The sequence below is a fragment of the Bombus vosnesenskii genome, unplaced genomic scaffold, assembly GCF_011952255.1.
Source record: "Bombus vosnesenskii isolate JDL3184/JDL3185 unplaced genomic scaffold, Bvos_JDL3184-5_v1.1 scf7180000013365, whole genome shotgun sequence".
Classification (NCBI taxonomy): Eukaryota; Metazoa; Arthropoda; class Insecta; order Hymenoptera; family Apidae; genus Bombus; species Bombus vosnesenskii.
The window spans coordinates 135,095-147,534 of NW_022882998.1; the positions used below are offsets into that span (position 1 = coordinate 135,095).

Sequence of the window (12,440 nt, forward strand, 5' to 3'; positions counted from 1 at the left end):
ATGGAGCATGCGTCTATCCTTAATAGATTTTCTTTCGCAATTGTTCATCTTAAAAGAATATCAATATTTTTGGTGTTTAAAAGGATAAAAAGATTTTTGGTATTTAAATGTTCATCTTTAAAAAATGAGAAGATTTTTGGCATTTAAATGTTCATCTTAAAAGATATTTGCCATTTAAAGAATGATACAACAAGCGATGTATAAGAGGAGAAAGATGTAGATAAATTCAGGAGCGATCTTATACAACTTAGAAACCAAAGACACGTTTAATGAGAATGTGCGAAAGAGCGTAACGTTAGGACAATAGATATGTTACGAAGCACGATGTGCAAGCACGATCCGTAACTTTCCAGTGGTAACGGGCGACTGGCCGTGCATGAGATAAGCGAAGCGTATCAGTAATTAAATGGTTTAAGATATGCGATCTTTTCGAAGTGGAATCGTTCCGTCACCCATGCGACACGTGCAACACGCGAAACGAGGCCGCTGGTGTTTTACGATTCTAATCGAGGAACAACGTGGCGCCCGGTCGTCGATGGAAATTCTGCCAATGGAACGTCGCACAACCACCCAATATATTCGTTTGAAGTATAACTGCGGCTGAAACTTTCGTTATGCACACTCCATCTATCGGTATACATAAACGTGTTTCAGAAATATTTTATCGCCATATATATCTCGCTTTACTTTTGTTTAATATATTTTTCATTCTTTCCTTTTTTTTTGCAATATTTAAACAAAAACAACCGGTTTGGCTAGGTAAAAAAGTTGAACCATAGACTTAATTAAGAATTTACTCGATCGATATCGCCAATTTCCACCGTGTACAATTCAAATCGAGCGCAACTAGATCTAACTCGTTTTATTCGCCTATGTTTATTTTCTTCCATTTTTGTCCAAACATACGCACATCTTAGTCAAGGATCGTATTCACCAATATAAATCCGAAATTTTTCCATCCACGCTTATTTTATTCCATCCGCGTCGTAACGAGAACTCTGGTTCTACGCATCACATTTCTTCCACGTTCGATTCTCTACAAGTAATAAACTGATTAATAACTAATTACAATTTTTCTAGGATAACAAGAGTTTACGTTGAGTATCGTTGAACAAGATTCATTATTTTTTCGCGTTTTCGTTTATTTTCGCTTGAATCATACTTCACAATTTTGTGGATCAACGATACGACGATACGAGTACCATGAACGAAGAAGACAGAAGAAAGTTCAACGTTCCTTACGAACGTCCAATATTAAATCGAAGCAAACACATCGTCGTATTGAATTACAGCGGAGTATTCACGAAATATTGGCGGTTATACTGCAAGCACACAACTTTAGTGGGTCTGAAGTATTTTTTGAAAGATGAAGTAACCTGGTTGGAGAAGTAAGTGAAATTCATGGAATATGGATATTCCCAGTGTTTCAGGTAATCGCGTATAATCGCATTACGAAATTATTCCGTTTCATATGCACGGCAAAATACGTTGCGTTTTGAGTAAGCAAACGATTATCTGTTCGACTAATTTCATCGTTCGCCGAAATGCTTCCTGTTAAATAAACGATATTATCTTCATTCTATATTCAGTATATTCTTCGATGCACCAAGCACAATTTCCTAGGATACTTGATCGCTTCGTTGCTCTAAATAGCGTATCCAGTGTATCGCGTAACAGGGCAATGTAATCATAAAGAAAAAATGCAGATGCCTTTTTACTTACAAGATTACGATATTGAACCTGGTTGGTTAGTTTTACCATTGTAGTGAATTTATCGTGAAGCACAAGAACCTTAGTAAAATTTAATCCAGATACGTTCATTAGAATACAGATGTTTATAAAGATTAATAGTCTTATCAGTTTTATTAACATAAAGTAGAAAAGTCGAAACTAAGAAGAGAGATTTTTGTTTTACACAGTAAATATTAGTATTACATTTCGATGTATTTTTATATACTATACAGTGGCGAATAAAAGAATATCTAAAAATGGTATATGGATATATGCAAATTTGTATTTATGCGTCAAATGCTGGAAAGAATACTATACTTTGAATATTTTCATGAAGAAAATTTCGCGAATATCTGTGTTAAGGAAAAATGTTTTTCTTTGGCAACATTCAAGGCATATAGCCATAAATCCCATAAAATCTTGGGTACAGGAAGATCTTGTAGTTCGATGTGTTATTTTAAAAGATTTTACGAGGGATTAAAGTCGGGAAAGCTGAGACTAAAAAAATGAACGAAGGAATAAGGAAGATAACAATGAAATTTTAGTGTTCCACTAGGGAAAATGATACGCCATGGAGGGTGAATAATTAAAGATAAAGTTACGTATAGTGCGCGACTTTTATAAAACGAATTCGGTAATAAACGAGATTCTCATTTTCTATGAAAAAAGCAGTGAACCGTCGTTTTACGAGCGCTTGAAGTGTTATTTTTTATAGGAGTTCACGTAACATCAAGGGTGTTTAATGGCAATCAAGCGCGTATCATGTTCATTAAAAAAGCGAACTCGAGAGTCTTTTCATTCGTCAGTTAGCTATTACCTTTCCTATAATGAGACTTTATATTTTATGGAAAATTTGATTTAAAAAGTAAAAATCTGTGTAACCAATACATTGTACGAGAGAAGAACGACTATATAAATATTTAAATATTTGGAATATTTTTAGGTTCCTATGGCTTCTCGTATACATAATCTCCATAATTTGCGGCTTTCTCCAGATGGTCAATATTTATCAGGCGTACAAAGATATCCCAGTAACAGCCACGTTAGAATCGGAGTATTTTCCAACTAATGAAATAAAATTCCCCGGTAAGTTAAAATACATATAATGAAAATTCGAAGCAGAAAATCGATAAGCTATGCGCAAACGAGCTACTACATCGTTAAAAAATAAAAAAACAAGGACAAAGAAAACAAGAAAATCATCGTCCAATTTCATTCTTTTACTACCTGAACGTCTGAGTTCGATTAAAAACCGGAGCCCTCAGCGATCTCGTTTTAATTAAGCGATTTGAACGGGTAGCGTGAGAGCAGCCTTTAAATTTTATGGACGAAATCACGACACGAGAACCTAACCTTTTCACCAGCTCTGATTACTGTCTTTCTAGCCGTCTCTGTTTGCACCATTAACAGAATAAGTCTTCAATCCGCCACGAAACTCGCGACTGAAATGTGAGGATCTGTTGAGTATTAAATAAACACCGGTGTTCTCGCGAGGAGTGAGTGTGAGCAAGCATCGTGGCTTTTAATGCGTAGCAACCACGGGGTTTAATAGAAAGAGGGTGGAGCAGAATGAGAAAGGGGGTTGGTAGGGGGATAAGTTGGTCGAGGGTTATAGCACGTCGTTTCGCCGCACTGCAGAAAATTGCACCGGCACGGATAATTTCAATAACTGCACTCGAAAAGCGTGACCTCGTTGAAGAACCGTGAAGCACCGGCAGTCAGCCGCCGCCACCTAATCACTGTGATAATCACCGTGAACGTGTTCATTGTCGGGCTACGCCGGCTAGCGGCTCTAACATAGTTATCGATTCGCGCCAGCCGATTTAATGAACGCTAATTTGCGTCCGATTAACTTTCGCCAATTTAATCAAGTATTAATATGCACCAAATCCAATCCACCCCGGGAGGAATAGTTTGCTAAGTTTTACGGACAACCAAAGGATACTAATGGCGCAAATAGTTCGAGTCATTCGCTTGAGAATGAATTATGCTGCTCGATTATCGTTCTCGTTGATATGCTTGCGTTTTGTGTTCAATCGCCAATAAATGTTACATTTTAACCAAAATTTTATCAATTGAAAGGATTTTAATTTGCATTCGTTGGAGTGTCAGGTATGAAGCGAAAATCAGTAATTTGACCGTGAATGAAATTCTTCACGAAATACGGAAGGTCGGTGATTTGTACGATTCGCCATTTACCACTGCTGGTGATTACACTCAGATTATTCAGCTGATGTCCAAGTTTTACGGGAATAATTACGATATCACCGACATAATGGAACGCGTGAGTAGCAGTAATTATACATACATATATGTATGTTCTGTGGTAATACGTAATTCATTTATTGGATCATAAAAAATCTAGTTTTATAGAGTTAATAAAGCAAAGGAAATTTCAGCTAACACCACAGTGTTCGTCTATGTTACTCAACTGTTATTTTCGCAATCAGAGAATGAATTGCTCTGATATATTCAGCGTCGGAAAAACGAAAAATGGATTCTGTTGCATTTTTAATTATATTGCCGAGAGTTTTGGTGATGCTCCTAAGTAAGTCTTCCATAACTTTTTTTCCCAGTATTATAATATTGATAATCCTTCGACATTCTTTAATTCTATTTGTAATAGGTTTTTTAAGCAGGAGGAATTTAAATTGTATTATGTCGGAGACATAGGTATACAGAACGGTTTAACTGTGACGATGGATCCCTTATTGGATGATTATTTTTACACGATACTACCCACTATTGGTTGGAAGGTAATTATTTATCGTCTTTTTATTTTATATTACTCTTATATTTCTACTTCTATTTATCATATTTATCACATTTCCTGTTTTTGCAATTACTAAAGACATGCAAATGTTTAGTAGATGAGACAGAAAGATAATTTCACATACCGGAACGTACATATCAGAAATCAACTCTAGTGTTAATTATAAATATTATTAACTTCAAATAATTATTTAAGTATTTAACATGAAAATCTTGCCATTTCGCATTCCTAATTGGTTTTTGTTCGTTCGAACATGGTCGTCAACGATTATATTGTGGTACGAATGCCTGTTGACAAAAACTCGGCGAAAGTCATTAGCAACACAACGCAACATTTCGTTTCGTGTTTGAAAAAGCTTGGTCCAGCATTGCGACCATTCACACTGTCCAATGCACGTTTCCTGCGTTGTGTACCATTTAATGACACTTCTAAATACTGGTTTCATGCTCTAAATGTTACTTTAAGCAAAATTTAGTTTATTTAAATTTATAACGATTTAAGGTTTATTCGTGGGGGAAAGCACGAGTAATTACAAATTATGAAATGTAAAATGGTTTACTGTGTTGTCATGTGGAAACGTGATAGATTGGTCGGAATATTTGAAGAAGAAACTAGAGAGGGGCAAATTCTTTTAAACGAAATCTATTCAAACGGATTTATTGCACCTGATGGAAATACAGAACGCGGAACTTTTGCGCGAAGGAACTCAACGAGCGTATGATGGTTATTCGTGTGATCGCATTGCTTCTCTTTTAGAGTAAGCGAACCATATTTCGGACATTTAGATGTACGCAAAAAATCCTTGTGCGTATTTCAAAAGTGTTATTCGTTTTAATCTTTTACTATGAACTCTCGAATTTCTCTTTTATATAAAATAACAATAAAAGAACTTGTTTCTATTTTTTCTGCACTGGGACGATACCTTCAAAGCGAGTACAATATATTTTACGTTTCATTTTTAAGCAATTTTCAATATTTGAGAGCACCAGGTTTTACAAAACTAGAATCGATAAATTTGTCTACAATCGTAGAAAGGAATAAATCGATTCTTTGAAGTGAACCTTGTTTTAATTAAAAATTGTCATTTTAAATCAATTTAGCCATTCGTAAAGGACCTTTAATATGCAATAACCTAATAACCAATAGAACTAATAACAATAGAATCAATCAAAGAATGAAACTTGTACTAAAGAAATCAACATGCAAAAATATAAGAATAAATAAGCTTTTTCCTATATACATACATTGCAAAAAATCACAATCGCCCATGACATTTTGTTTCGGACAAAATCCAAAAACCGTCGTAAATTTATGAAATTTCTATGAAAAATTATAAATTGGTCGTTTTCGATAATTCTAACATTAAAGAAGTTTCATGAATAGCTCACCTGTCTCTAATTGATTGTCATAACAAAACTGCAAACATTTACACAAATTCATATTTTTATAAATTTTTTTATTCATTTTTTGTCATTAGATGATAATGATAAAATCCGCGAGCAATAGAATGTTACAATGTCGAAGACGAAAGAATTGAATGAGCATTAGTTAGGGTTTCTAAAGATTTATGGCCAATCTGCGGATGTCTGTGTATTTATAAAAAATGTCAAGGTTCAAGAAAGTATATAATACACATAAATATATAATAAAAATATAAAAAAATATATACTATTTGTTACGACCGTTCGCGGAGAGACGCGGCCGCTAGGAGAACGCGTCAGCAAGAGTTGTAAGTTCCCGCTACGATCATGTTAATCGACGCCGCGAAATAGTCGTTCCCCTGTTTCGTTTAGGATAACAGAGGTGGTTTAATGAATGTAACACTGTATTAACAGGTTAACATAGAACAATATATTTTACAATAATCTGATGAAGATGTTACAGAATTTTGGCTCGACTTTGATCTCTAGATAAATTCGTTTGCTCGTCAGATTTATCGAAGTGTCATGTTTGACTCGTCAGAAGGAACTGAACGCCCTTCGAATATTTTCGTCTTTTCTGAAAGGCGACCCCCACTACGTTCGGATCACGCCACATTCTTTTACGCGAGGTAAAATAACGGCCACGAGTCGACGTTTCTGGAGGTCGCCCTGCTTAATGAACCATGCGCTTGCCACTACAATGTTTGTTTGCCGGGCAGCCGCGACGATCCGTCTGCGACGTTGTAGGACCGCGAGCGACGGTTAGAAAACACAGCCTGTGGCAAGCCTCGTGGCGTAACACTATTCTAAGTATATTATAACCCTTGATAAAGGAAACGGATCTCTAATTAAGTTCCGGTTATGTTAATAAAAGTATGAATTTGTATAAATGTTTGCAGTTTTGTTATGACAATCAATTAGAGACAGGTGAGCTATCCATGAAACTTCTTTAACGTTAGAATTATCGAAAACGACCAATTCATAATTTTTCATAGAAATTTCATTTAGTTGCCAACCGAATAGTACAATACCGATATGCATATTTATCAGGTGATGATATTCGACCCTTACGATTACCCTGACTCGGGTAGCGGCAGCGTTTCGGACATTCTGCTTGGCCCATTAACCGAGAAGTACGTACGTTTGAAGGCGGTTGGGTTGTACAGTACCGACAATATTCGCCCATATTCGATGCAGAAACGAGGCTGCATCTTTCCCGACGAATACGTTTCGGACCACACGACTTATACCTATAATGACTGCATAGTCGCCTGTAAGATGGAGCACGTATGGAACCATTGCAAATGTAGAGTGTTTTTCTATCCATATCACGAAGGTGAAAACTACTTTATTTCCGGTAGAACTCGTTCACTTTTCTCAGGATCGTTTGTTTGAAATTCTCAATTAAAGTAATATTATTTTAAGACGAAGCGTTTGTTTCTATGAAAAAGAAGGAAAATATAGTCTGTTTTAAGTTGAAATTTAAAAAAAAGTTTGTTATTATAATGCTTTGTAGAATTCGAATTTGAAGTAATGTCCAGATGATGGAGATTTGTGTTTTTGGAAGAAAGCAATGTACATGTTCACGCGTTCATTCTAAATATCAAATCTGAGTCAATATGTAATTTTACTACACGTTCCTTGTAGCTACCGTATGATACTTTAATTAAGTAAGAGAGGCAAATGAATCTTTAAGAATCCAAACACTCCCCTATTCTATTATTTATTAATTTCAGATTATATCTTAACAATAAATATTCACTAATAAGAAATTTTTTAAATTTGATTAATATTCATTTGCAATTGAACAATGGTAGAACCTCAAAGATTAGAAATTAGAATTTTTAACAATATAACAACACAATGTGAAATACAATACAAAGATAGCTATTATATAAATTTATTTATTTTTATTACAAATATTAGCGCATGAATTAGATAATGGAAACTCGATTAGTAATGAACGTATTGCGTCATTTGATTCTATCTTGCCTTTAGCATTTAAGAAAGTATAAAATATTTCTGTAATATTCTAATGTCGACCAAAACTTTCGCTTTATCAATCGTTTTCAGATTTCAACAGAACTTGCAATATGGAGAATATACATTGTTTATTGCAATATTACGGTGAGAAACTATCTTACATTTACAATCAACCAAATTCAACAAGAAATTTATATATGATATTTTTTATCGATTAATTAATTAACAGATGTAGCGTTTAACATCGTACCTTATAAAGACAATACTTTAAGTAGCTCGCTCGATGATCAGAATGCAACAATGTACTGCAAAAATTGTTACCCTGAATGTGACGATATGAGATATTATGTGCAAAGTACTATATCTAACATAGAGCCTGGATACTTCGACACGGAATTATTGTAAGAGAATATTAAAATATTATCGCATTTCTGTTAAATGCACATATTATTACTAACTTCTTTTTAAATACTTCCTAGTCCGGACATGAACGTAACGAATCATAGTGTTCTGCACGTATATTTTCCAAACTCAGGAACCGAGTTTTTGAAACAAGACGTGACTACCCGTTGGTACGAGTATTTGGGTAAGTATTTATACATTTTATCTTCTCCATATTTCAACTAAAACGTACAATGAATATATTTCTGGTAACTATTGCATGTCATGCTGTCACTGTTTCAAGATCTATTATCGTAATTTTAAAAGATATAGGTTATAGAATATTCCTACTACAACTTTATCGATTATTTTCGTCCTTAACAGTCATCATGGATGAAATTATTTGCGACCATTGTAAACAATAACCTTTTTACTTCTCATCTATCGACTAACTAACTAACTAACTTTATCGATTATTCTAAGAATTACAGAGAATAAATGTGCTGTGATGAAATTTCAATTATTTATTTAAAGTGATTTTCTTTGATGAAAGTTTTTAGATATTATACTATAACAGCGTATGAAGTATTTTCACTTACTTGTTTGTCTATTTCCAGTTATTCAGTCTGACAACACTATTCTTTTTACCTCTTTGACCAGTATACATTCCACAGCGATAAACGAAATAAACATAATTTATACACATTTCAGAGCACATTTTTCTGATATCAGCACTCATATAATTGTAAAAAATAAACTGAAAAACATAATACGTTCACTCGCGACGCATTGTAACGTTTTATCGCGCTATTTAGAAATGTCAATAATACGTAACGGTCGGAGAGAATCACTACGTCAGTCAAACATCTTTAATAAATATTTCATAGATATATTTAATATATATATTATAATAATATATATTATAATTAGCGAGCGTAATAAAACAAATGCATAATAAATAAATTGTCTCGAATCCGATTCAATAACCTATTAGCGTTTCGACTATCTAATCCTAATGAATAGTAACAGACAGAGTGTCTAGATGGCTACATAGCACTCGGGCCATTTGTTTTCATTAAGCTGTCGAATATACATGCCTGAGGCTATCGCATGCCTCAGCTTCAGAGTCTGGAGTTCTTCTTGTGTCTGTCTAAATCTGAATATATACTTAAATATATTCCACAAAATTTGGAAATATTTGTATTTGTATCTATTTTTGATATATCTATATCTGTACATACATACATCGAATTTATAAAATTGAAATATTTGAGTTTAGAAAATTTCGAAATTATGTCGAATGTACTACTTTAATATTTTATAACTTGCAAACCTGCAATTGTTAAAAAATATTTATTTTATAGGTGAAGTTGGAGGACTCTATGGACTTTACGTTGGCATCAGCATCATTAGTTTCGTAGAATTGATTTATTTTATCATATTATGGCTCAGTGAAGCGTTTAAATCTCTCGAGGTAGTAGAAGAAGAAATTCCTCATGAAAATGCTATACATCCTATTTATTGGAATGAATTCTTTCCACATTCAAGGGCTGTCATGAATAATTAATGAAAATAGTATTTGCTTCTAATATACATTCGATGTGTTTCTATGTATCTGCGCTGTGTTTGCTCGTTTTGCCATTCAATAAATGTGCTTGCTTCTTAAAAATTTCCTATTTATATACTGGAATCCTATCAATAAATAAATTTGTGATATAATTACAAGAAGCAGAACTACTTTTACCGAAATATTAACAATTCCTGTTCTATTGACCAAACTATCAGTGTTAGAGATTACGAACAGCGGCGAGTTTCTAACATTTGAAAAATCTTACTTTCACAAGAACAACTCGTTGAATTCGAGAGTTGTCGGGTATCCAACAGGGAAACGAATCGCTTTAAACCTGGAGAAAAATATAGCTTCAAAGAGTTTTTGTAAATTTTCTATTCGCCAGAAGAAGAGTAGAGTGCAGCAGGGGAGTGAGATATTATGATCTGAGAAGATCGAGGTGTTATGATCGAGTCATCGAGTGTTATTAACGAGACATGTACTACATCACGTCTTCTGGTGGCGGTGGTAGGTCAAAAAAATCGGTTTGACGTCGTTAGTGAGTTCACGAAGAAAAATGTCGTCATCAAGAATCCAGTACTGTAATAATGTTTGGGCACAGCTGTAGAATATCGAGCGACCAAGTGTTCTGTGGAATCCGGTTAGCAATGAAAAAACCAATTAATAAGGTTAAAAATCCGATCGTGATCTTATATCTTGTATTTTGTTCTATTTATGATTACGAGCAGTCGATAATTCAGTTTATATCCAAAGAAGGATTAGTAAAGACTACATAAGATATGATATGATCATTTTTGTTCATTTGTGTTACGCTCCGAGGGTCACAATAGACCGTGTTCCTAATCGTCTCCCTTGGTACTACAGTGTCGCAGACAGATCGTCTTACATGATCGGCGAAATATACACAATGTAGAGATAAGCGCATAGTTGTCGTCAAGCAGCGAGTTCTCAAAACATCGATTCACCTTCGGTTCGTTATTTTACCTACACAAACAAGGTGGCATACGTGATCATAGGCGCGAACGGTCGCGAGGCCCGAGCGTGGTGGGGGTCATCTCCAAGAGAAGACAAAGGACAAAATCGAAGGGCAGTGTCATACGAGGAGTCAAACCGAATGCATCGAGAGGTTCAGAGAAATAAAATCAAGGTCGTTTAGTCAAACTAATACGTCGAGAAATACTATAAAGTCGAGTCGAATTCTAATAATAAACTAGTTGTATCATCGTAAAATCATTTGTAACGTGTTAATTAATTTAATTTTAAATATTGTTAAAAATAGAAGCTTATATTAACCCTGTTAATTCAGTGTTACAATTATTTGAACTACCTCTGTTATCCTAACCAAAACAGGGGAACAACTGATTTGCGGTGTCGATTATCAAAATCGTAGCGAGAATTTACACCTCTCGCTGGCGCGTTTCCTCGCGATCGCGTCTCTCCGCAAACGGTCGTAACAATTTGTTTCATTCTTTTATTATTTAATGGCTAAAAAGAAGTTTTTTCTTAATATAAAATTGTTGAAGGAATGAGTAACATTTGTACAATCGTGGAATAGGTCGACAGCATAAAGAAGTATCATATTTTTCATCTGTAGCCTTCAAATAAAATCTTCCTCAATTTTTCTTTCATTTTACTTATTTTTCCTATCTTTATCGAGTCTTCAACAAAGCAGGAAAATGTAATTGGTACAAGTTACAAAATAGCTACCAGATGTTCACATCGATCAGAAAGAGATTAGATTCGTCGAGCCGGCAAGTTTCAGTGCACTCGATCTTGAAACCGCTTCAAGACGCGACCCGTGCTCTCAAGTATCGCCGTCTGAATAACGTGAAATGAGTTTCACCGCAATTTTCCGCGATGCAATTCGAACTTTTGGCGATTTCCAGCGTTCAAGAATCTTCGCATGAGCAAACAAGACGACGCTGCTATGTACACTCCACACAGTTTAACCACTCGCGTCTTCTGTTACCTTTGAACAATAAAATTTCAAGTCTATTCGATTAAAAGAGTGATTAATTGGACGAAAAGTACACGGAGGAATTGTTTTGTGTTAGTTAACTCTCGATACCTTTAAATCAGAGTCATTGAAAACTTTCCGCTTTCTTTTATTGGTATTTTAAAATTATTATTCACAAATTTTACATTTTTATATTAAATTAAAGGAATTCAATTTATTATATAATTTAATTTAGTGAACCCACTAAAGACCAACGGTGTATTAATATAACATTTCACACGCAATTTCTTCTCGTACAATTTACGTTATTAAATTCCGGTTTTTAACAATGTGGTTATGAAAGTTAATGTCTTTTCTATATAGACTATATAGTTTTAAGCAGTTTAACAAAATTGAAATATTTAAACTATTATATGGAAATGTTTTCTTTTTCTATTCTAATGTGTTTTTTGTAGTTTGTCAAAATAATATGAAATTCAGAATATTTACGTTCTCTCAGTACCGTTGACTTTGAGCAAATTAATTTCACTGAGTCGGTCTTAATAGATTAATATAGCGATGTCTAATATTTACCCTGATCCTTTTCAAAGTAGCTTAACAGATTCCGGTAATTTTGAACTCAGT

At 34.3% G+C, this 12,440-nt stretch overlaps 1 protein-coding gene across 1 annotated transcript; it reads left to right on the forward strand.

Annotated features, from left to right (window-relative positions):
* Positions 1 to 217: 217 nt before the first annotated feature.
* Positions 218 to 9,901, forward strand: LOC117237268 (sodium channel protein Nach-like). Its single transcript, XM_033501036.1, has 11 exons — positions 218 to 633; positions 1,081 to 1,388; positions 2,675 to 2,817; positions 3,844 to 4,015; positions 4,131 to 4,279; positions 4,358 to 4,487; positions 6,976 to 7,261; positions 7,999 to 8,052; positions 8,138 to 8,309; positions 8,388 to 8,494; positions 9,654 to 9,901. The coding sequence occupies exons 4-11, from the start codon at positions 3,965 to 3,967 to the stop codon at positions 9,854 to 9,856; spliced, it is 1,152 nt and encodes a 383-aa protein (XP_033356927.1). The 5' UTR covers positions 218 to 633; positions 1,081 to 1,388; positions 2,675 to 2,817; positions 3,844 to 3,964; the 3' UTR covers positions 9,857 to 9,901.
* The last annotated feature ends 2,539 nt before the right edge of the window (positions 9,902 to 12,440 follow it).

Excerpts from the sequence above, each read along its gene's own strand:
- LOC117237268 (XM_033501036.1), top strand. The coding sequence starts at position 3,965 with ATGTCCAAGTTTTACGGGAATAATTACGATATCACCGACATAATGGAA. Across the intron at positions 8,310-8,387 it reads TACTTCGACACGGAATTATT|TCCGGACATGAACGTAACGA; the intron begins GTAAGAGAATAT and ends AATACTTCCTAG. Across the intron at positions 8,495-9,653 it reads CCGTTGGTACGAGTATTTGG|GTGAAGTTGGAGGACTCTAT; the intron begins GTAAGTATTTAT and ends TTTATTTTATAG.